Source organism: Callorhinus ursinus, unplaced genomic scaffold (assembly GCF_003265705.2).
Source record: "Callorhinus ursinus isolate GAN/ISIS: 27379988/994484 unplaced genomic scaffold, GSC_fseal_2.0 scaffold15, whole genome shotgun sequence".
Classification (NCBI taxonomy): Eukaryota; Metazoa; Chordata; class Mammalia; order Carnivora; family Otariidae; genus Callorhinus; species Callorhinus ursinus.
In genome coordinates this window covers 41,874,591-41,899,487 of record NW_027397077.1, presented here as the reverse complement: position 1 = coordinate 41,899,487, position 24,897 = coordinate 41,874,591, and the positions used below count along the sequence as shown (strand labels likewise).

Genomic DNA, 24,897 nt, shown 5'->3' with positions numbered 1-24,897 from the left:
GTGAAAGACTAACACTAAAAAAAAAAAAGAAAATATGAATAGACCTTTAACAAGTAAAGAGATTGAATTAGTAATCAAAAAACTTCCCCCAAAGAAAAGCCCAGACCCGATAGCTTCACTGTTGAATTTTACTGAACATTTCTTTATTTGTTTGAGAGAGAGTGAGAGTGAAAGAGGAGACAGATGCTTAACTGACTGAGCCACCCAGGCGCCCCTTTACTGAACATTTAAATAAGAATTACCACTAATTTTTTACAAATTCTTGCAAACAAAACAAAACAAACAAACAACAACAACAAAACCAGAAGAAGAAACACTTCCCAACTCATTCTTTGAGGCCAGTACTACCTTGGTACCAAACCAAAGAAAACTATAGATCAATATACTTTAATAATGAAAACATAAAAATCCTCAGCAAAATACTAGCAAACCAAATCCAGCAGCATATAAAAAGGATTATACACCATGACTATGTGGGACTTATCCCAGGAATGCAAGATTGGTTCAACATACAAAAATCTATCAGTGTAGGGGCGCCTGGGTGGCTCAGTAGGTTAAGTGTCTGCCTTCGGCCCAGGTCATAATCCCAGGGTGCTGGGATCAAGCCCTGTGTTGGGCTGCCTGCTCCACAGGGAGCCTGCTTCTCCCTCTCCCTCTGCTTGCCACTCCCCCTGCTTGTGCTCTGTCAAATAAATAAAATCTTAAAAAAAATAAATATATCGATGTAATTCATCAGGTAAATAGAGTAAGAAAAAATCATATGGTCATTTCAATAGATGTGGGAAGAGCATTTGAAAAAAATCCAATACCTTTCTATGACAAAAACACTCAAAAAACTAGGAAAAGAAGGGAACTTCCTCAACATGGTAAGATCATCTACCAGAAACGCACAGTTAATATTGGACTTAATGGTTAAAGACTGGAAGTTTTCCTTCTAAGATCAGGAACAGGGTAAGGATGTTCACTCTTGTCACTTTTTTTTTTCTCACTGGCTTTGATCAGATCTTTATTCAAAATTAGCTGTCCAAAATGATTTGACTTTTATAGAATTAACCTAAGTTTTTAGGCAGTAGGCTTCTCTGCAGTGGGTTTCTTTTCCTCAGGCTTCTTGTCAGCTGCTGGTTTCTTGGTAGATGCAGCCTTTTTTCCCACCACAGGTTTCTTCTGCTTCTTTACACCAACAGCCTTCTTTCCTTTCTTCCCTACCACAGGCTTCTTGCCTGGAACCCCCTTCTCATCTGATTTGGCTTCTAAGCCTGCTCCTGCCTTATCCATTTGGAGTTTGTGATTCTCAGCCTGGCGAAGAATGGTATTCCGATGCATGGTCTTTGCATATGGGTTTAGCTTCAACGTGATTCTCAGGTTCTTCAGTGAATTCTTCTTTAGGACTCTGTGATGAATCTTCTTGCGTGGTGTCAGGGGCTCTTTGGATCTCTGGACTTTTCAAGATTCTGGTAAGGTCTGTATTAAGCATCTTATGCATGGGAAGGTTGTAGTTACTCTTGAGGGAGGCAGCCTTATGCCAAGTGCCGTACAGATCGTCTAACTTGCGGAAAGCACTTTCAGTCCAAATGCAGAAATGTCCCACATGCCCACCAGGAGCAAGTTGCAAAATGTTCAGTTTGCTTACATTAAGTAAAGTAATTCCAGGGATGTTTCTGAAGGCCTTGATGATACTGTTGTCTTCACTGTAGATGATGCAGGGTCCCCTGCGCTGGATAGGATGATGGTTTCTCATTTTGCCCTTGCCAGCTTTCATTTGCTGGGAGGCATAGACCTTTTTGATATCATTCCAGGCTTTAAGTTTCTTAAGAAGCAAAACAGCCTCCTTGGTCTTCTTTTTTTTTTTTTTTTAAATATTTTATTTATTTATTTGACAGAGAGAGACAGCGAGAGAGGGAACACAAGCAGGGGGAGTGGGAGAGGGAAAAGCAGGCTTCCCGCCGAGCAGGGAGCCAGATGCGGGGCTCGATCCCAGGACCCTGAGATCATGACCTGCGCCGAAAGCAGTTGCTTAACCAACTGAGCCACCCAGGTGCCCCTCCTTGGTCTTCTTGTAGCCTTCAACTTTATCTTCAACCACCAAAGGAAGTTCAGGAACTTCCTCAATACGATGACCTTTAGACATGACCAGTGCTGGTAAGGCTGAGGCAGCTAGGGCAGAACAGATGGCATATCGCTTCTGTGTTTGTGTTCACTCTGCGATGCCAATGGCGCCAGGTTTTGGTTGGTGCAAACATGCGGCCCCCACAACACATATTTCCAAAAGCACCCTGGCCAGAATGGTGAGTCCCTCTGCCTCGAACTCTGGGAATTCGAGCCACAGCTCTGCCAGTACCCCAAGACTCAGCATGGGTTTGATGACTTGCCAATTCACTGACAGCATACGGCTGTCTGTTGTTTTGCACAAGTTGGTGTGAACAAAGTTCACGATATCAGGTCGAATGGGAGCCTTGAACACAGCAGGCAAAGTAACATTTTTGCCAGATGATTCCCCCTTTTCGGAGTACACAGATATCAATGGACGAGCACACGCCATCACGGGGAGAGGAGAGAGCCACTCTTGTCACTTCTATTCAACACTGTACTAGAGTTTCCAGCTACAGCAAGTAGGCAAGAAAAAGAAATAAAAGTTTTTCATTGGAAAGGAAGATGAGATGATCTTGTATACTTATTTGCAGATGATACGATCTTGTATATAGGAAATCTTAAGGAATCCACAAAAAACATTAAAGAAATTAGTTCAGCAAGGTTGCAGGAAACAAGATAAATACACAAAAATCAATTGTATTTCTGTACACTAGCAATGAATAACCTGAAGAAGAAATTAAGAAAATAGTTCCAATTTATAGTAACATTGAAAATAATGGATAATAGGAAAAATAGGAATAAAATAATAGGAAAAAACTTAACGAAGGAGTGTGACATTTGGACACTGAAAAGGAAAAAAAATCATCAAAAGAAATTAAAGAAGACCTGAATAAATAAACTAATTGGAAGATCTACACTTGTTAAGACTGTAGTACTCCCCAGTTGATGGTACAAATTCAATGCAATCCCATCAAATTTCCCACTAGCTTCTTTGCATGAATTGAGAAGTTGACCATAACATTTATATGGAAATGCAAGGGACCCAAACAAGCTCTTGAAAAAGAAAAATAAATTTGGAGGATTCACATCCCAATTTTAAAAACTTACTAGAAAGCTACATTATTAAAGACTGTGGTACTGGCATACAGATAGACACAGAGATTAATGAAATAGATTTGAGAGTCCAGAAATAAACCCTCACATTGTGGTCAGTTAATTTTTGTGTTTTTTCCCCCCTGCTTTATTGATGTATGATTGACAAAAGTGTAAGGTATTTAAAGTGTACATCATGGTAATTTGATATATGTATACATTGTGAAAGGGTTTCTATCCTCTATTTAACACATCTGTCACCTCACCACACATTTTTACCTTTTGTGTCTGTGTGTGAGAACATTTTAGTTCTATTCTGTTAGGAAATATCAGGTATATCATACATTGTTGATAACAATGTATAATCACCATGTTTTACATTACATCCTCAGACCTTGTTCATCTTATAGCTGAAAGTTTGTATCCTTTTACTAACCTCTCCCTATCTCCCCCATCCATCCTCCTCACTGCAACCACAACTACTTTCTCTACTCTTTGTTTCTATGAGTTTGACCTTTTTTTTTAGATTTCACATATAAGTGATAACATGCAGTATTTGTCTTTTTCTGTCTGGTTTATTTCACTTAGCATAATGCCTTCAAGCTCCATCCATGTTGTTACAAATGGCAAGATGTCCTTCTTTCTCTTTCTCAGGGCTGAATAATATTCCATTGTATATCTATATACCACATTTTCTATATCCATTTATCTGTTGATTGACACTTAAGATGTTTCTATAACTTGGCTATAGTAAATAATGCTGCAATTAACATGGCAGTGAAGGTAACACTTTTTTTATTTATTTTTTAATTTTTAAAAAAAGATTTTATTTATTTGAGAGAGAGAGAGAGTACAGAGGGAGAGTGAGAAGGAGAAGCAGACTCCCCACTGAGCAGGGAGCCCGACGTGGGGCTTGATCCCAGGACCCTGGGATCATGACCTGAGCCAAAGGCAGATGCTTAACCGACTGAGCCACCTAGGTGACCAATACTTTTTTTTTTTTTTAAGATTTTATTTATTTATTTGAGAGAAAGCAGAGTGTGTGAGAGAGAGAACACACCAGCGGGGTGTCAGGGGGAGGAGGACAGAGGGAGAGGGAGAAGCAGGCTCCCTGCAGGGAGCCTGATGTAGGGCTCGATCCCAGGACCCTGGGATCATGACCTGAGCCGAAGGCAGATGCTTAACCAAATGAGCCACCCAGGCAGAAAATAATACTTTGATATCCTGTTTTCATTTCCTTTAGCTATAGACCCAGAAAGTGGGACTCCTTGATCATATGGTAGCTGTATTTTTAATTTTTGGAGGAACCTCCATACTGTTTTTCATAGTGGCTGCACCAACTTACACAAGGATTCTCTTTTCTCTACATCTTTGTCAACAATCATCTCTTGTCTTTTTGATGACAGCCACTCTAACAGGTGTGAAGTGATATCTCATTGTGGTTTTGATTTGCATTTCCCTGATGATTAGTGATGTTAAGCACCTTATCATGTACCTGTTGGCATGTCTTCTTTGGAAAAATATCTATTCAGTTCTGCCTGTTTTTAAATTGGATTGTTTGGTGGGTTTTTTTGTTTGTTTTTGTTTACTATTGAGTTGTAGGAGTTCTTTATATACTCTGGATATTAACCTGTTATAGATATATGATTTGCAAATACTTTCTCACATTCTGCATGTTGCTTTTCAATTAATTTTTGGAAAGGGTGCCAAATCAGTTAAACAGTGAAAGAATATTATTTTCACCAAATAGTGCAGGAACAACTGGATATCCATATGCAAGAGAATAAGTTAGACCATATATAAAAATTAATTCAAATTTGGGGCACTGGGGTGGCTCAGTTGGTTGGGTGTCTGTCTTCAGCTCAGGTCATGATCTCAGGGTCCTGGGACTGAGCCCTGCATCAGGCTTCCTGCTCAGGGGGGAGTCTGCTTCTCCCTCTGCCCCTCCCCCCACTCATGCTCTCCCTCTCTCTCTCAAATAAACAAAAATTAACTCAAAAAGGATCACCAGGGACCTAAATGTAAGAGCTAACACTATAAAACTTAAAAGAAAACAAAGGCATAAATCTTCATGACCTTGGATTAGGCAGTGAAATTTTAGATGGGACACCAAAGGCATAAGCAAAAAAAGAAGAAAAACAGATAAATTCTACTTTAACAACAAAAGTTTTTTTCAAGTAACACCATCAGGAAAATGAAAAGACAGTATTTTACTCTTTTATTTTTTTCAAAGATTTTATTTGTTTATTATATAGAGAGAGCCACCCAGGTGCCCCCAAAAGACAGTATTTAAAATATGTAGGATGTATATCCAGGATATATAAAGAACTCTTACAACTCAAAAATAAAAAGACAAAAATGCAATTTAAAAAATGGGCACAGGATTTGCATAAACCTTACTCTAAAGACCTACAAATGGCCAACAGGCGCGTGAAATGATGTTCAACATCATTAGTCATCATTAGTCATTAGCTGAAAAGGTACCACTTGAAAAACACTAAGATGATGAAAATAAGAAATACAGACAATAACAAGTGTTGGTGATGTGGAGAAATTGGGACCCTCATAAATTGCTGGTGGGAATGCAAAATGATGCAGCCACTTTGAAAAAAAGCTTGGTAGTTTCTCAAAATGTTAAACAGAGAATTACTATGTGAACCAGAAATCCCTCCTATGTATATAATCAAGGTAACTAAAAACATATATCCACATAAAAACTTGTACATGAATATGAAATTTGTTTATAGCAGCATTATTCATAATAGCCAAAAAGTAGAAACAACCCAAACAACCCAACAACTGATGAATGGATATATAAAATGTGGTCTACACAGGGGCCCCTGGGTGGCTCAGTTAGTTGAGAGTCTGACTTTTGATTTCAGCTCAGATCATGATCTCAGGATTGTGGGATTGAGCCCCACCTTGGGCTCTGCACTCAGTCGGGAGTCTGCTTAGGATTCTCTCCTCTCCCTCTGCCCCACACCCCACTCACGCTCTCTTCCACTCTCTCTAAAAATAAATAAAATCCTTTAAAAAAATGTAGTCTACACGTACAATGTACTATTATAAAAAACTGATATATGCTACACCACGGATGAACTTTGAAAATTTGATGCTAAGTAAAAGAAGTCAGATACAAAAGACCACATATTGTACGATTCCATTTATATGAAATGTCCAGATAGACAGATCCATAGACAGAAAGCAGACTAATGATTGCCAGGAGCTGTGGGGAGTGAGGGATAGAGAATGACTGCAAATAGGTAGGAGCTTTATTTTGGGGGGTGATGCAAACGTTCTAAACTTAGATTAGATGCAAATCACTGAACTGTACACTTTAAATAGGTGTTTTATGATGTGTATATTTTATCTCCATTTTTAGAAGAAGTGAGAAATACCAAAGCTAGGCAAAGGATCCAACACATAGATAACAGAATTTCTTGAAGAAAGCCAGAACAAAGAAAATAGAAAAAATACTCAAAATTACAATTTATGAAAAATTTCCTGAAATAAAAATGTTGTGAAACTACATATTCAAAGCACACATCACAAACCTGAGTATATCAATGTCAAATAACCAACATCAAGACATACTGTAATAAAAGTATTGATCTTAAAAAGAAAGAAAAAATTGGGGCACCTGGGTGGCTCAGTAGGTTAAGTGTCTCTGGCTTTGGCTCAGGTCATGATCTCAGGGTCCTGGGATCGAGCCCCACATCAGGCTCCCTGTTCAGTGGAGAGTCTGCTTCTGCCTCTCCCTCTGCCCCTCCCCCATTTGTACTCTCTTTCTCTCTCACTCTCTCAAATAAATAGAATCTTAAAAAAGAAGAAAGAAACAAATCATCTGGCCATATTGGCAAAAAAGAACACATGGGGGGCGCTTGGGTGGCTCAGTCAGTTGGGTGTCTGCTTTTGGTTCAGTTCATCGTCTTGGGGTCCTGGGATCCAGCCCCGCATCAGGCTCCCTGCTGCTTCTCCCTCTTTCTGCCCTCCCCCCTACTTGTGCGCTCTCCCTCCATCTCTCTCTCTCTCTCAAGTAAATAAATAAAATCTTTAAAAAAAAAAAGAATACATGACTTATGAGAGAAAGAATATTAGTTTGTCATCAGGCTTCTGGACAGCAATTCTTTATGCCAGAAGAAAATGGAATGACCCATTAAAGAAAACAGCAGCCAAGGATTTTACATCCAGCAAAACTGACCTTCCAAGTATAAAGAACAGAGAGAATTTGTTATCAACATGCAACAACTCAGGGAATATTCTTCCTATAAGCCCTAAGGAATTTTCTAGAGGATGAACTTCAGACAACCATAATTACTAGAGAGTGAGGGAAAGACAAGTAGTGACCATTAAATATAAGTTTGTGTGTAATGCTAAGCCTCAGTGAGGATTGAAGGGGTTATTATTTACAATGGTAGATGCTCTGCCAATGAAGATCTAGAACAACCCTTTAAATAAAGAAGGTGAGGAGAGTACATGCAAAAACAATGTTTAACTCTATTTAGTAATCATAATTGGAGGCAGGGTATTACTATTCTTACCCTGAGACTATTGCATGTGTAAAGTAGGATTAAGCAAATGACTAATTATGGAACATTCTAATTCCATAATCCCCTGTATCCTTGAAAACGAAAATTTTCAGTGTGGAAGAAAAAAGATGCAAATGTAATGTAGAAGACCATACATAAAAACCCTGTAGTCCTGAATTTGAATTAGAAATAGCCATATGAACTCATGAAGTATTTTATCTTCATGTGTGGGCATGCAAGTGTGCACTTTTTTTTTTACCCTGCTCTGCTTACTGAAAAGGTGGAGAAATAACCAATAAACGTCCTTAGTGGGCAGACTGTACTCTTGAAATACCATTTCCCACTGAAAAAAGGAAATCAGGGCTTCTTGGAGAAATGGCTGATTCCAGGTCTGGGTTTGGGAAAGGTCTCAGATGAACCTGGAACATCTTGACAGACTAGATAATAAGGAAATCAACAGTGACTAGTAGGTTCATGTGAAAAGGACTCAGGAGCCAACTGAAGAAGCCAAAATGGGACAATCTGAGCTTTGACAAGAATAAAAACCACACTGGGTTGAAATCCAGCTAATATGTTCACATCTAGGAGTTCATTAAGTGACATTAGAGTAAAACAGATATGAAACCAACTGGGCACTTTCTGAGTATGTCAGAGATGTCCTCATTATCTTGAAAGGTGCATAAAGAATCAGGCACATATCCAATCCTTCCAGTATGCCTGCACCACTGTGTAAGTAATAGCTCAGGGGAAGTGTCTCCTCATACTATTATTCCAACCAATGTATGAAAACAACATGATGGACTTAGATTATCATCACTGTACCACTGCCAGTGAATGAGTGGATCTCTAAGCACTGAGAATAATGGGGACTAACATAAAAAAAGAGTGAAGACCAGACTAGATGTGCTTCTGATGAGAGAACACCCATGGTCTTGCCAAGAGCATAGGACCTAAGTCTGATCCAGTCTCTGGAACCAGCTGGAACTTTGAAGGCTGTACAGAGGGCCCAGCAGTGTGTTGAACTGAACCTTGAGTAAGCAGTCGGCAACAGACTGTGGGAGACGCTACAGGTCCAATGATTTGGATGCTTCACAGATACATGATAAGAAAAATCAGAGGAAGGAAAAGGAACCAAAACTTAAAATACAGAACAAAAATGTTTAAATGGCTAAGACTCAACCATAGTATCTATGGATGCACACTTGGATGATGAATCCAAAATGAAGCACAAGGAGTGATTACTATAAAAGTGGGGGTGGGGGTCACTTTTGGAAGAAGCCGGGGGTGGGGATGGAACGACAGGGGCCTCTGAGATGGCTGGAAAAGTTCTAGTTCTGGACTTGAGTGATAGTTACAAGGGGTTCCCAGTAAAATAATTCATTAAACTATACATTTGTTTTGTGTTATCATCTGTATCTGTTTTATCTTTACCATAAGAAGGTTTTTAGAAACAAAATAAGGTAAAAAAGTATTTAAGATGCCTGTGTTTTTAAGAGTTTTTAAATTTATTTTTAAGTAATCTGTACACCCAGTGTGGGGCTCAAACTCACAACCCCGAGATCAAGGGTCTCGTGCTCTACCGACTGAGCCAGCCAGGTGCCCCTAGTTTTTGATGCCTGTGTTTTTGAAAAGGAGAATGCTAGTGTATTAAAAACGTTTATCAAGGCATGATGCCTCAGTTCCTTTTCGTAAGATTAAAAATTCCTCTTGGTACTGGTGTCAAGAAGATGAGTATATGATGCCTTTGGCTCAGGTTATGAGTCCAGGGTCCTGCTCAGCTGGGAGCCTGCTTCTCCCTCTCCTCCCCACTCGTGCTCTCTCTCATGGTCTCTCTCTCTCAGAAGAATAAATAAAATCTTTTAAAAAATTCTAAAAAATTAAAAAAAAATAACTTGGGTCACTCAAATAATCAAACAATAGCTGCATGGTTTATATTAATAATGAACAATCTCAACCTCAAACCTTGGTCACCTGAGCTGGGCATCTAGCTACAGCCTGTCTGCCTTCACTGTAAGAAGAGAAGATGCTTGAGAGGATTTCTAAGGGTTTTCTCTAGTTCTGTGAGTCTGATGATCATTTTGATATTATTAATACTTAATATGCACTTTTCTGCATCTCAGCATAGTGTAATTTATTTAAAGGCATGCTGTGAAACACTTTTCTGAAGCGACTATACCCGCCATGATACCCACAGGTCTTCCTTTTACCATTGCTTTTCTCTGGAACTATAGGCATCGATAGGGGATTGGTTAAATGAAGTATGGTGCAGGGGAGCCTGGCTGGCTCAGTCAGAAGCACATGTAACTCTTGACCTCGGGGTTGTGAGTTCAAGCTCCATGTTGGGTGTAGAGATTACTTAAAAAAAAAAAAGTGGTACAATCAAACTATGGATTCCTGTGCATAGGATGAGCTGGACCTATAGTCCTCAAACTGTAGCTAAATTTCTGAGATGAGAGAAATACACACATTTCCAAACAGCATACTGTTACCACAACACCGGGATTTAAAAAAAATTATGGGGGAATACTCATTTACCTTACTATTAGTTTTCTCAGGGAACAGGATTTGGTGAGTGGAAAAATGTTATGGACGAACAGGGGACATTACCTTTTTTTGCGGTTTCTCAAACTTATTTTAAACTTGAAGAATCATACAGTGCATGTAGTAAAATGTCCAGCTTGATGAATTTTCACAAACTGAATACTTAATACAACCAACCCCTTGATAATGAAGCAGAGAAGCCCCAGGCCACAGAAACTCCCTCCTGCCCTCTCCTACTCAGTACCCCTCCCGTCCCCACCTAGGGCAACCACTGTCCTTATTTCTAACTGCTGTTAATTTTTTATGAGCAAGATTACTTCTACGATATAAAACATCAAAAGAAAATAGCTTCCAAGGATTTCACATATTTAACCAACAACAAAACAACATCACCTATTCTAGAAACACAGAAATAAATGGGGGTCCCTAACTGCAAGAAGCTCACAGACTAATGGCTAATAAATATCAGAACCCTAGTAGAAATATGAATCCACTTCTGCCAGTGCAAGGGAATGCTCAAGGAAGCGAAGGAAGGTTTCACAGAAAAGTAGGGCTTTAAAAGATGAGTAGGAGCTTTGTGTTGACCATTGCAAAACGTACAAGGCTGGAAAGAAACTTTGTAAGTGAGCACAGATGAAAACTAGCTCTTTAAGACACCAGTTTATGGGGAGGTCTGGTTACTGGTTAATCCTACTTGGTTTGGCTTCTGAAGCCGTCAATCAGAATGACATCACTGTTGTTCGGGTTACTCAGGAGGCGTACATTTGCTAGCCAGGTAATGAGGAAAAGGAAGTCTTGGGAAACTGCCACTGGTTGCCCAGGACAGGAAAGCCATGCAGTGTACAGAGGCTGGAAAGCCTTTAATTAAATTCGGCCACTGTAAGAAATACATCTACAGCTTCAGTGTGCCCCAAAGCTGCCCCCTCTGCCAGCAAGTCATGGGCTCAAGGAAGCTGGAGGAAGCACCTGTTAGCATCTCCAATCCATTTACCAACGGGCATCAAGAAAAATGTTCATTCCTCCTCAGACCAACTCAAGGGACGTTCCTTAGGTACAGTGTTTTTTGAGTGTTATATTAAGTGATTCTGTAAACTTTTCCTTCTGTGTTGTAATCACTAAAACTTTTTCTATAAAGATTTATTTTAGAGAAAGAGAGAGAGTGCGCGGGGGGGAGGGGGCGGGGGGGGTGGAAGGGCAGAGGGAGAAGAAAAGGAAGAGAGAATTTCCAGCAGACTCCCCGCCTGAGCGTAAAGCCAGGTTTGGTTTCGGGGACAGACGCAGCCCAACCAGATCCCATGAGCCTGAGATCATGACCTGAGCCGAAACCAAGAGTTGGACAGTTAACCAATCGAGCTACCCAGGCACCCCGAAAACTTTCTAACATGTACTATACAATGTGAGGTTTAGGGGATAATCTTGCCAGTGTTTTGGCATCAAATCCTAAAATGTAGTTCTATTCATTTCATAAAGATAGATGGTGTATGTATTTTTCTAGAGTGATTAGTGAAAGACTATATGAAGAATAAGGGAAGGTCAAACCTGCTTATACAATCTTAAGAGAGGAAAACTGATAGCTTGGAGCTTTTTTTTACTCATAGATTTTGTGCTCAGAGGCTAACTGGGAAAATGACCCAGCAGCTACTCTAATCAAAATAATTTCTTTACTGTGAATTAGTCTGTAATATCTGTGACAAACAGGAACAATGTACAAAGCCTGAAGAAAGGCCACATCCAGACTCTTCTGCAATAGAGATGAATTAAACTGAAGACCAGAGGTGGTCTATCTCAATTGTGGATACTACCTGACTTTAAGAAAGATTGCAGAAATCAAAAGAAAGGGCTGTGCCTCCTTAGTGTCCCTGTGGAGTTTACAAATGGAATTAGAAGCTGCCCAGCATGAGCCAGGTGTGAGACCATGGACACTACAGAATGAGCATGGTCACGAACATCACTGTGACCCAATGCTGAGACCTCCTGGCCTCTTTGAAATCTACCCTCCCAACTCCCATGTGCCCTCGAGAGCTCTGGTTTGGGATAAGACAGTTGGGGTGGTGTATTCACTTCCCTGCTTACTAACTTCCTTAATTGATTTCCTTCCTGCCTTTATGTGGATGAAATGAACCAAAGTGTGCAGAATGCTGTACCCCTGCCCCTCCTTGAGGCCACAGGGTGCAGAGAGAACAGCGCGGCCTGTGCTGCCACAAAGCCCCCAATTCCTATCCCTGTTCAGACCAGCTCCAGACCCTCCAGTCTCTGTTCCTCATCTGCAAATTGAGGGTCCTGCTGACCTTGCGAGGTGGTGAGGTTCAGCGATAAGGCAGATAAACCTGGCCCAGGCACCAGTCACGATGTTGAGCCAACATACTCCTTTTCCATCCTATTCTTTTGTTTTTTTTTTTAAGATTTTATTTATTCATTTGAGAGAGAGAGCATGAGAGAGTCAGAGGGAGAAGCAGACTCCCTGCGGAGCAGGGAGCCTGATGCGGGCCTCGATCCCGGAACTCCAGGATCATGACCTGAGCCGAAGGCAGCCGCCCAACCGACTGAGCCACCCAGGAGCCCCTTTCCATCCTATTCTTATACTCAGTTCTGAATATAACTGGCAGAACCTGCATTTCCCTTATCTGAATCATGAAGCCCAAAATGTTTTATAAGATCCTCTCATTCATGCTAACTTGGAGTATTAACTGGCTGGATCCCAAAAGCTTTTGAATAAAGTGATTAAAATTCAGAATTTATTTGCTGTAACATTGGTTCATTCAACAAATCCTTACTGAGCAGCTGTGTGTGAGAAACGCTAGGGATGTCACAGTGAAGGAGCCACAGCCCTGCTTTCTAGAACATGATAGGCTTTCAGGTGGGCCCCTCATAAGCATTTATTTATTCTATGATGTGGTAGCAATACTGATGAGCCTAGCCTTGCTTGGCATCAGCAGAAGGGAGGTGGTGATGTTGAAACAGGTTATATGCTTTGGCATCCTCCCATCCCCACAGACCAGGATCTGCAGAAACCGAAGTAGTCCCTTGCCCACCAGACCTTCTAAGGACAATTTCCAAACTATTCCTTTCCCTCTCATCTAATTTCCAAAACCTCAGGACTGATTCCCACAACTCACCTTGAGACAGTTTCACCTACTTTGTAAAAGAAAACCCGCAATAACCCAAAGGATTCACCGAGGTTCTCATCAAACTCTCAGGTCTGCCACATATGGTTGTGCAGATTGTGGACTGCACAAAGCTGCCTTGCCAAGGTGGTTTTGGGTCCTGAAACTCAGTCTGCACCACACTTGCCAAGCCAAACACTCTGGGCAGAGCTGTATCTGCGGGAGGAAGGGGCACCTTTTCTTAATTTATACAAAGGTGTGGTATGGGAGAGGAATGGCCCTGCCACTATGACATGCTTTTGTAACATTCTATATTTTTTCCCCCTTAAGAGCAGTCAACTATTAAAAGCTTGTTAAACTGGAAGTCTTCTCTGGAAGCGAGCAAACTCCAAGAGGGCAGAGATCTCGTCAGTCTTATTTCCTGTGGTGCCACTGGCCCTCTACTTCAAATGACAGGCCCACAGTTCCCACTGTAAATACCTGTGCAGGACTGAGAAGCCACCGAAGGACGCGGGGAGGGAAGGAACAGCTGAGATTTAGGCAGGAGACAAAGTGCAGTGACACACTGGGGCAGTGATCTCAAGGTGGATCACACCGTAAGTGCAGCACTCTAGTCAGACTGGTACTATTTTGCCCAGCTTCATTCTCAGCCTCTGAACCCACGGGGTCTCAAAACACTCAGAGTGGCTGCAACAAGATGACCTGCAGGATCACTCTGAAGGTGGGGCAGCTGTTTGTCTTCTTGGACATCCTGAAGCCTGGGATTGCTTGCTTTCATGAGGAACCTGCAGTCTCATGAAGGAGCTTTATCATCTAACAATTACCTCTGATTTATTCGACACCTGTATGTGGCAGGTACTTGACAGGCATTTTATTCTTACAACCAGCTTGCTGGAGGTTTATGATATTCCCATTTTATAGATGAGGAAACTGAGATCAGAGAAAGTGACTTGCTAATGTCCCAGGGCTAGTAAGTGATGGCTTGGGATTGTACACGAAGGTTAATCATATGGAGTCAGAGATTTAATGAATAGTCTCAGGTAAAGAGTAATTTCAGGAAGCAAGGGCTGTCCAGGAAAAGTGGGCCATGGGCTACAAAGACCAAAAGACACTATTTCAGTTTTGACGGTAGAGGTCCGCTGAGATGCACTCAGGATCCTTTCCCCGGTCAGCCTGATGAACAGGCTGTAACCTCACCTACAAGGAGGAAGGATTCAACAACTGACCTCCAGGTGCACCCCTCTGCTGGGGAGCCAGGAGTTAAGCTGATTTTATGCTCCAGCAGGGCTGGCCTTCCAGCACACTTTAGTGCATCTGTGTGTGGGGGCTTTAGTAATAGTAATGGGGGGAGGGCTAGAAAAGCCAGGTGGGGGGTCAGGGGAGTATTTTCTACCTCAAATGTACTCTTGGCTCAACCAGTTTTGAAACAGTGCTTCCACTTGCCTGGTCACTGATGGCAAGTTCTGGCACCAGCCAAGATCACGCTCCTACTTTAAATACCGACTCTTCATGTTTCTTTCAGGGAGTACGACGGAAGGTCCGATCTTCATGTCGGAATAACCAATACAAATGGTGAGTGCACTGCTCGAGGCAGCAGAAACTGATCTGTGAACAGAAACCCAGGACTGGGTTTTTGGACTCAGATTTACCCACATGAGCCGTCAAATGTATGACCCACTGTCTCAGTGGAAATTTAGTGCTGATTTAAGGAAACCAGATAGACCCCCTTGTACATAGAAAACTTCAACAGGAACATTTGGAGAGGATTATCCTGGCTCTATTATTGTCTCCATCTGCTGGGGGCAACTTCTCGGAGTTGAAGAGCAGGTGGAGCAAGACCTGGGTTTTCCTGAAAGAAATGATGTGCAGAGGGCAGGAGAGGCAGGGGCTCCAACACCCTCGATCCTCTCTGACTCTAGGTGGGTGGCTCCCTCTCCAGCCTGAACCTGGAGGGGATCCTAGGGCCTCTCCAGGTCTCCTGCTCTCTGACAGTCATCGGAAAGTACGATCTGGCTAACTTCATGTAAAGTGACCGTGGTGGTGGCTGCCGTTTCCTGACAACCTCTTCTCACAGAGATGCATCTTCCCTTAAGCCTCCCCTCTGCGTGACTCCAGTTTTGCTTGCAGGAGTTGTGTATAATTACACCATGCACGGCGTCCAGCGAGATGAAGCAGGGTGGGAGCAGAGTGTAAGCATCCCATTACTGCAGCCTGGCATGTTTGGACTAATGGATCAGTGGGACAAGTACCTGGAAGACTTCTCCACCACGGGGGCCTGGCTGCCCCAGAGGTACAGGCCAGCAGGGACCACCAGCTCCCTGGCCCTCGTTCCCCACGCAGGTGTGACCCCAGCTCACAGGACTCTTAAGCTCTGTGTACTTTGTGTTGAGCCTGTACTGAGATGGTAGTGCCTGTAACAAAGTGTAAGCAGGGGTTGAATGATTTTGGGTTTTCTGCAGAGGTGAGCCAGTGTACATTTACACAACAGAGTCACCGTATCTTAAGAACCAAAAGGACTACAACCTAGTACTCCAGTTATTTGATTAGACATTTTTACATACTTAACATTTAATACGTACAGCAAAAGCCATATTACAGTCCCTTAAAATTTTAAAAAAATGTTTAAAATGTAAAAAATACCTAACACTCCTTTTTGTGATTTAGCAATTTTGAAATTTATTTCTCAATTTCTTGCTCCCTCAACACTTTAGATATATAGCATACCTGTGGACCTAATTGTTTTGAGGCTTCCCTTAAAATAAGTATAGACACTGGGATACCCTAAAACTTAGAAATGGAACTCCCTTTCTAAAATGTCAGTTCCCCACGTTGGCAGTTTCTGTACAACTTAAGTCAGCACTCGGAACCTCTAGGCGCGTCCACTCCTATCTTAAGTTTCGAGCAGAAATAGCCCGAACTGCCAAGTGTCCCTCAGAACTGCACTCTGGGAGCTCAGTCGTCCAGGGGGCCATTAGACCCAGTGCGCGGGGAGCCCAACCTCAACCCTGCAAGTCCCTCAGCGTCTTCACGGCCTGTGCCTGAGCCGCTTTGAAACCTCAGCCTCCCCTTCTCCCCGTGCTTGTTTCCTAAGGTATGAAGAAGACCGTCACAACTGCTACAGTTACACCCTCACATTCATTAACTGCATTCTGACCACAGAAGGCAAGGAGCAACTGGGCAAAGACGAGTTCATTGAGAAGTATGTGGTTCCAAGGACGAGGAAGGCCTCCAAGTACATCACACTGTACCGGGTGATAGAAGAGCATGGCTTCTACGTGACCGACCACCCTGATGATGAGACAAACCCTCCTGAGGGGAGCGGTGCGTGCTGAGCGCACTAAGAGCAGAAGGACAGCATCATTAGTCGGTATGAGGGATTTCTACGTGTGTTCAACTGTGGTTAGTAACAAGGTGTTAAGGCTTTCTTGGTAGCACATTTCTATCTATTGCGGTATAAGTGTTTATGAAATGAATAAAAATTGCCCTGGGTTTTAAAAGTTATATGCATTACAACTAAATTATTCTCATAATGGTTCGGTTTTTAAACTGAGGCTCCATGTTACAGCATAAAGTGGCAGCATCTTTTATTTGCAGAACAATGAAAGTTATTCCTATAATTAAAGCTGAACAAATTCACTTTTCCATGTGAACCCAGAAAGTGGGGATTAGGGGCGCCTGGGTGGCTCAGTCATTAAGCGTCTGCCTTCGGCTCAGGTCATGATCCCAGGGTCCTGGGATTGAGCCCCGCATCGGGCTCCCTGCTCCGTGGGAAGCCTGCTTCTCCCTCTCCCACTCCCCCTGCTTGTGTTCCCTCTCTTGTGGTGTCTCTCTCTGTCAAATAAATAAAGTCTTAAAAAAGAAAAAGTGAGGATTTTAGAAAGGTGAGCGAGACACAATTTATGAAGTAAATTCTCCTGTTTTTATTTAAAAAGCATATGGTAACTTTTTGACAGTCAGTAAGAGTAAAAGAAAGAAAAAAAAGAAAGAGAGAAGCAAGGAAGCAAGGAGGTTTTCTGAATCTAAGTTAGGAAATGGGCCCCACTTCTAAACTAGCTTTTCTGAGCCTATATGCAAAGTGGATGGCAATTCCTCAAGTCAGTCTGTTTCCCTCTCATATTACTTGACCTGACATGAGTTGACCAAGGCAAAGTATATCCCCTGTCTACTGTATTTATTTATTTAAAAAAAATTTTTTTTTAAGATTTTTTATTTATTTATTTGAGAGAGAGAATGAGATAGAGAGAGAGCATGAGACGGGGGAGGGTCCGAGGGAGAAGCAGACTCCCCGCTGAGCAGGGAGCCCGATGCGGGACTCGATTCCGGGACTCCGGGATCATGACCTGAGCCGAAGGCAGTCGCCTAACCAACTGAGCCACTCAGGCGCCCTGTATTTATTTATTTTTAAACTTTATTTAAAGTAATCTCTATACCCAACATGGGACTCAAACTCACAACTGTGAGGTCAGGAGTGGCGTGTGCTTCTGACTGAGCCAGCCAGGTGCCCCTCCCCTGCCTACTTTAAAAGCAGAATTCAGGAAAGACACAATGAAAGGTCGACTTCTTTCTTTAATACCTTCAGGGGGAGGAAGGGGATAACTGGGATGAGTAATTATAAAGAAATGGGGTGATTTTTAACAACCACATCAGAATTTGTCTACCCAGAAGATCACTGAACTTTAAATAGCCAAGGAGCAAAACATTTCAGCATTCCTCTCTGGAAACTGCTTCCAGAATTCACTTTGTTTTTGACCAAATGTGATATACTAACACACCTAAACTTACTCCCCAGCTATGGCACCAAATAAATGTCTAATTTCCAAAAACCAAATCCATCTTCAAGGAACCAATAATTTACTCATAATAGATATTTAGAGGGGCGCCTGGGTGGCTCAGATGGTAAAGTGTCTGCCTTTGGTTCAGGTCATGATCCCAGGGTCCTGGGATCGAGCCCTGGGTCAGGCTCCCTGCTCAGTGCAGAGCCTGCTTCTCCCTCTCCCTCTGCCCATCTCTCTGCTTGTGCTCTCTCGCTCTCTGTCAAATAAATAAAATATAAAAAAAAAAAAAGATATTTAGAAAACTTGCTATAGATCCTTAAGGGCTGTTTCCAAAAACGTATTTGGGTAACGCTTCAGCACTTGGTAACTTCAGTGGGAAAAAAAATGCATAGCACACGGTTTGCATCTATACGTTCAGGTATTTTTAAGAAAAACAAAACTTCCCACCCAGAATGATACCACTTTAAACAGAATCATGACTACTATTCTGTGGTGTTCAAGAAGTCATAAAGGCTTCACTGGGTAAAGATGAAAAAAGTGTTGAGTTTGGGAAATATTCTAATTTGTCCCTATTCTCTTAACACACTATTTTGGGACTCTACTTCTCTGGTCTAGTTGTTTACCAATTATTGATAATCAGAGCAGCTGCATTTAATGAGTATCATTAAAGATTCCACACCTGCATAAACTTCTTAATCTTTCTTCCCTTTTAATCCTTAAGACCACCTTGTGAGGTAGGTACAAACAATATGCCTATTTTACAGATGAAGAGGGCAACTGAGGAAATGACTTGCCCAAAGTCCCACAGTGAGAAAACCAGAGGTCACACCTAGGTTTGACTGTAAAGGCTGTGCACTTAACTCCCTGGGCCACACCACAACCTAAAAGCAACCAATGGTACCTAGGATGTGTGGCAACTGGGTCGCCGATTTGCAGTCATTAAGGAAGATAAAGGAGAAAATAAAGATTTTGCTTTCATTGACATTCAAATATGGAAAGGAAATAAATAATACGTCATATAGCAATTCAGATAAAATAAAATAAGGATGGTTAATGTTAGAAATGCCAAGTTCATGCTTTCTCTTAGTGTTTCACTCCTTGATTTTCAAACAAAGCTTTCATGGTCCCCAGCCCTTGTTTTAGGGGCTGCTCTCCAGCCTGGGGGTAACCACAGCAGTAGTCAGCCTATTTCTTCTTTCACTTCAGGAGGCCACAAATTCCCTCTGGTAAAAATCACAGTACCACTCAACAAGCTTTACCCCTAATAAAGGAAATTAAGCATTGAAATAACACCAATAGATGGCAATGTTGCTCAGTTTTGCAGAATTATGACCCAAGACTCCTTCCATTAAGTTTCTTTTATCATACCAGCGAAATGCTAACTGAAGGACCAGGAGATTCAGCATTGGCACCAACTCTGCTTCCCAGAAGAGTTCTCCCTGGCAGCCCACCCACAACGTGCCTCTTCATCTCATCCCCTGGTGCTGCCCTGGGCACACGTCTAGTCCTGACCAACACTCACGCAATGACCGACCACTCTTCACAGCAAGGTCATAAAGTTTGCCTTAGTATTACTGACTTGAAAGTCTAAAATGATCCACCCAAAGGCATCTTCCCAAAGCCTTGAGAGCATTCATGAATTACTCCTATCACCAGGAAAACCCAATAAACATTATTTAAACACACACACACACACACACACACACACAATAGCTGTATCTGGCTCGCTTTGTACAGGTGCTTACTACAACTCTGTCTCCAGAGCTCTCTTTACTTTACCTCAAACTCTTCTTCTGGCACCTCCTTCTCCACTGTGTCACCTACCAGGGCATAAAAATTGGCTATGCATCTCCTAGAGAAAACAATTATGGCAGTGCTTACATTTTGGTTTCTCTGAAAGGGAAAAAAGTATACCCGAGATGTGCTAGAACCATTCCTTGGTCATTTCATTTAGTTTGCAAAACACACTCAGCAGGTAGTAATTATCCCCATTTGACAGGTGAGCAAATAAGGTTCAGAGGCAAGGCTCCCAAGGTCACCACTGTTTCCCTAGTGTAGACTTGGAATTTGGACCCAGGTTTTCTGATTCCACTTTTTCTACTTTATCAGAATGTGACATTTAAAAGTTAGGAAGAGGGGGCGCCTGGGTGGCGGAGTCAGTTAAGCATCTGACTCTTGATTTTGGCTCAGGTCATAATCTCAGGGTCGTGTGATCGAGCCCCATGTCGGGCTCTGTGCTCAGGAGGGAGTCTGCTTGAGATTCTCTCTCAACACCCCCCACTCTCTAAAATAAATAAATAAATCTTGAAAAAATAAATAAAAGTTAGGAAGAAGACTACCTGTGTAATATTATTTCTGAAAATGTAAAGATTCTAAAAAATCTTAAATTCTTGCAACCTTTCACTTAAACAATTACTTTGAAATAAAAAAATACTACCTCAGTTTAACAGTTTCACAGATGTGTTTTCATATTATGTATTCTTAAGGCATCCCTGTATTTCACAAAATGGCAGAAAGACAGTTTTTTCAGCTTCTATATAAGAAAGCAAAGATTTAAGATAAATTGGGAGGTTTTTTATTTTTCAAAGATTTATTTATTTATTTTAGACACACACACACACACACAAACACACACACACAGTGACAGCAAGAATGGGGGGAGGGGCAGAAACTCAAGCAGGCTCCCTGCTAAGCACAGAGCCCAACACTGGGCTCAACCCCATGACCCATGAGATCACAACCTGAGCTGAAATCAAGAGTCGGACGCTTAACTGACTAAGCCACCCAGGTGCCCCAAATTGAGGGGTTTAAATATCTCTCAATTTTAGAAATGGACCTCAGTTTTAAGGAAGTTAACGTCCATGGTTTAATTACTGGAGTCTGTAATCAGATTTTTAAAAATTCAATTCAGTTGGTAAAATCGTAAATGGAAGGTGGGTGGTGGGGAGAAGACACCTCATTTATTTTTAACCCATGTTAAAAACATGGTTTCCCCAACAAAGGGAAAACTAAGCTAAAAATCACATTCAAGTAAACAGTAACTTAAAAAACAACAAAAATGCTTTAACGATAAGGGGAAAAAAAGGCAAAATTTTATTCCACAAGGAACAGTGCCTTTTCAGACCTGTGTACTATGTTCAAAAATGAAGAGAAACCTAACCAACTCCACCCTGGCAAACCTGCCTAAAACCATGCCCCATTCATGTTAGTTTAATCCCTGCCATGCATAATGTTATGAACTAATTACTTTCTAGAACTGAATCTCCTTACAGGGGAACTTAGGACAGTAGAGGCACAGATGTCACTATTTCCCCTCAGTTTGGGAATGGAGTCAGAAAATGTCAGCCTCTAAAATGGAAGCTAAGAGAGTCATCATAAATAATCAACTGCACAAAGAACTGCTTTAACAGATGGTAGGAACGGTGGTTCTTACGACATGGTGCTTCCTTTTGCCCCCCAAAACGAATCCACATGGCTGGAAGTGACTGAAAGTCATCTGTGCTGTGTATTTCTGATTTCACATGCTTTTCTAAGCTGGTGTCACTTCAGCTGTGGAGATCTTGTAAAGGCACTAAACCCAGGACCGAGAGCTCTTGGGTCAATTCCTCTACTTGCACTTTGTGGTGGTGGTGTGTGGTGGCCACGTCTCTGAGACTCAAACCTTCATCCTAGGAAAAATTTTCAATCAGTAATAATCGCGCCTCGGGTAAACCTCATTGGCTACGATACTGCCACTGCACAAAGCTCAAACCTTCATCCTAGGGAGGGTCCCCCCATTTGAACTCAAAAGTCTGTTGTGGGAGAAGAACAGAGGTGTCTGCCCCATCTTAACCCCCACTATCTGAATATTTGCTGTAACAATTTTGCAAAAAGATGGTATACCATATTGGCTATCCATAAATAAATAAATAAATAAAATAATGAGTCTGTGAGTCTGCAGCAAAATCACTCAAGTAGTGTCTGGAGCACACAGTGTGTGCTGGTCTTAGCTGACTGACTGCCCAAGGCCTGTGCTGTTTAGATGTGTGGTGGATGGTGACATAATTTCCTCCGCTTTATTAAGTAAAAATGTCTGCTATGGAAGTGGAAAAACCTATGAAGAAAGTAGGTGAGTTTTAAAGACCTAGGAAATCCCCTTTCTTAGAAGAAGGAGAAGAAAAAAAAGAAGTGATAATGTATTGAGAAAGGTGATCATATAAAAGAATCTTGGCCAAACACGTGTTCCCCCTTTGTTTGTGTATGGTTTTTTGCACTGGGTGACAAAATAGAACTTATAAAAAATGTGTTGGTTCCACAAAGTTTCATGGTGTTCTTGCGTGTGGCGTGCTACACTTATAAAGCCAGTGAAATTCTTGTATGGAGGGTGCACGGCTGGTCAGTGCGATGCCACTGAGCACGTGCAGCTACAGTGGGCAGCTTAGATGCCTTGAGAGAGCTGGAGAGTGATGGAGCAGAGGGAGGATTTGGTGAAGAATTCCTTTTAAAGCAAGACTGGAAGGTTCAAGATTTAAGAACCACGTAAACACACTTTGAAGAGAGCAGGTGAAGCAACTTCTGTTCTCAGTGAGGTGGCAGCATCCCCCCCAGTGAACCACAGCCACTCCTGAAGGTGTTTTTATCACAGAGCAAATTTCCAATCTTGCTGAACCTAAGCTTTTTTTTTTTTTTAAAGAAAACACGCCATCTGTTACATCTATTTCAGAAGATAAGAAAAAAGTTCCAGGACATAATGCATCTAAAGATAAACTAATCCCGCTTTTAGCTGGTAACTGTGAGGCTCATGTAAACCAAAACTTTTGCTGGTACATCATTCCAGAACCCCAGGGCCCTTGGGTAATGCTCAAGAGTGCACGGCCTGCTACATGACGTTCAGACTGTATACTTGAAGAAGGAATATCTTTCCTTCAAGGCTTGTCTAAAGATGATGCTTTTGGACATCCTTCTAGAGCTTTCAGTTAGAAACAATATCTGTGTAGTCTTGTGGCTTTTCTATATCTTTATTGTAGCCATTACATGAAGGGAGTCCCCACAACGTTGAAGGCACACTAGCTGATGATAAGATATGTGATGTGGAGTGCTCACAGGAGGACAGTACTTTGATGAAGGATTCACAGAACAGTTTTTACCAGAAAAGCACATGATGCACTGATCAGGCTTGGAGAGAAATGTCACCACCAATGACAAATGAAATAGGGGAAAAAATGGCTATTTTTGCTGACTTTCAGGGTTTTGAGAAATTTTTGCTGACTTTTAGGGTTTTGAGAAAGTGATGCTTCAAAGCCAAGTCTTTTACTTTGCTAAGGAGCCTGGAGAAAGCAAAGCAGGTAGTAAAAATGTTGAACTATTAGCATCACCAATGAAGAGCAAAAGGACTTGATACCAAGAAGCTCTTTCAAGGTGATGGTCATTACTGGTCTGAGATGGGGAAAAGGAGGACAACCTCCCTCATTTGAATGCCAAATCTTTAAAACGTAGACCGTGCAGATATAATGGTTCTGTTGCGAGAGAGCAGGATCATGCCGTGAACAGAAGCACCGCGTTAACAAACACAACCACAAGCAGAATCTCAGGCTGCCGGGAGCTCCAGGACCATGCGTCAGAGGAACGCACACAGATGTCCGCCTTAGTCATCTCGCAGCTTCCGGCTCTTACCGTCCACTTCAGGGTGTTTAGTGCTAAGGAGAAGACTGCCTAACCAATTTGAAAAAGGCTAGGTTTATTGTGTTTTGCCACATGCTAATTGCATTCATTATGTATCTCCATAATTTCGCCACATTTTTTAATTTTATGACAAGTTCACTGAAGCACGATGCCATTTTTATCTAATACTGTACAATACTGCTGTGTACTATACACAAACATGTCCACCAGTGAGTTCACTGAGAGTTAGAGATTAGGTTTTAAAGGCTTTATGACTCGTAAATCCTTGACAGATATTAAACGGATTTTTAAGCGTTCGAGGAATTGGTTCAAGTTCTTAGATAAGGTGAGACACATTATTTGTTCTGTTTAACATAATGGAACACAGGGTCTCATAATGGAACACAGGATTGGAACACAATCCCCAAATCTCCTCTCCGGCACTCTTTCAGGAACAGACTGGAGGCGAGTAACAAGAGACACATGTGTACACAAACGTTTGCGAAACAGTACTGTGCCGCGTAAATGTAAACTACTGTCATTTTCAGGTAAAATCAGAGAGTAACAGAATTTCCCTATTGCTGGAAGAGTCCTCTTGGGACTCATCTAGTCTGACCTGTTTACTAAATGGATGAGGACACAGGCCCACAGAAGAGAAGCTCAGCATCAGTTGGGAGTCAGTGACTGACCCAAGGACAGAATCTGAAGGCCAACACAGAGCTCTTTTTTCTCGCCTGTGTAATTTTATCTTGTAAAATACTAACCGCTTTTTGGTGCTGGGACTGCTATGCCCTTTAAAACTTTTCAATTATTGGGCGGTTATAATGAGAGTACTCTTTACCTCCACTGAACTTGGCTTACTGTAGGACACCCAATAGTATTTGTTGGTAAATCAGAATTCTGAGGTTGAATTGTTAAAGTTCGTCTTGGTCACTCCTCTCTCGTGAAGAAACCCAACGGCTTAGAATCACCTCCTGTAGCCAATAAAAAGAAAAAGGTGACTAAGAATTTCAAAAAAGGAAATGAAAGAACATACTAGGCGTGTGAGATCACAGCAACATTTCACAAAGAACACTCTATATAATGATGACACCTGTTCCCATTCCTTGTCACTGAAACACCTGG

The 24,897-nt window shown here is 41.8% G+C and overlaps 2 protein-coding genes and 2 pseudogenes across 6 annotated transcripts in view; 1 reads left to right on the top strand and 3 right to left on the bottom strand.

Moving 5' to 3' along the window:
• Positions 1-203: 203 nt before the first annotated feature.
• LOC112833886 (large ribosomal subunit protein uL4-like) lies at positions 204-2,554 on the bottom strand (annotated as a pseudogene).
• The window catches only part of TSEN2 (tRNA splicing endonuclease subunit 2), a 67,945-nt gene continuing 45,429 nt past the window's right edge, over positions 2,382-24,897 (bottom strand). For 2 of the 5 annotated variants that reach the window (XM_025885458.2, XM_025885459.2), the window contains exon 12: positions 23,339-24,746. In XM_025885458.2, coding sequence (XP_025741243.1) covers positions 24,687-24,746 — 60 coding nt within the window. In that variant the 3' untranslated portion in view covers positions 23,339-24,686. Of the gene's footprint in view, positions 2,601-20,785; positions 21,801-22,410; positions 22,568-23,338; positions 24,747-24,897 lie in introns of those variants that run through there. The other 3 variants (XR_012380958.1, XR_012380959.1, XR_012380960.1) reach the window with 3 other exon arrangements.
• On the top strand, positions 11,042-16,772 carry MKRN2OS (MKRN2 opposite strand). The gene is made up of 4 exons (XM_025885070.2): positions 11,042-11,304; positions 14,880-14,929; positions 15,485-15,647; positions 16,449-16,772. Exons 1-4 carry the CDS (start codon positions 11,087-11,089, stop codon positions 16,687-16,689), a joined length of 672 nt encoding a protein of 223 aa, XP_025740855.1. The 5' UTR covers positions 11,042-11,086; the 3' UTR covers positions 16,690-16,772.
• LOC112834303 (U4 spliceosomal RNA) lies at positions 21,799-21,878 on the bottom strand (annotated as a pseudogene).

Excerpts from the sequence above, each read along its gene's own strand:
- MKRN2OS (XM_025885070.2), top strand. The coding sequence starts at position 11,087 with ATGCAGTGTACAGAGGCTGGAAAGCCTTTAATTAAATTCGGCCACTGT. Across the intron at positions 14,930-15,484 it reads CGGAATAACCAATACAAATG|GAGTTGTGTATAATTACACC; the intron begins GTGAGTGCACTG and ends TTTTGCTTGCAG. Across the intron at positions 15,648-16,448 it reads GGGGCCTGGCTGCCCCAGAG|GTATGAAGAAGACCGTCACA; the intron begins GTACAGGCCAGC and ends TTGTTTCCTAAG.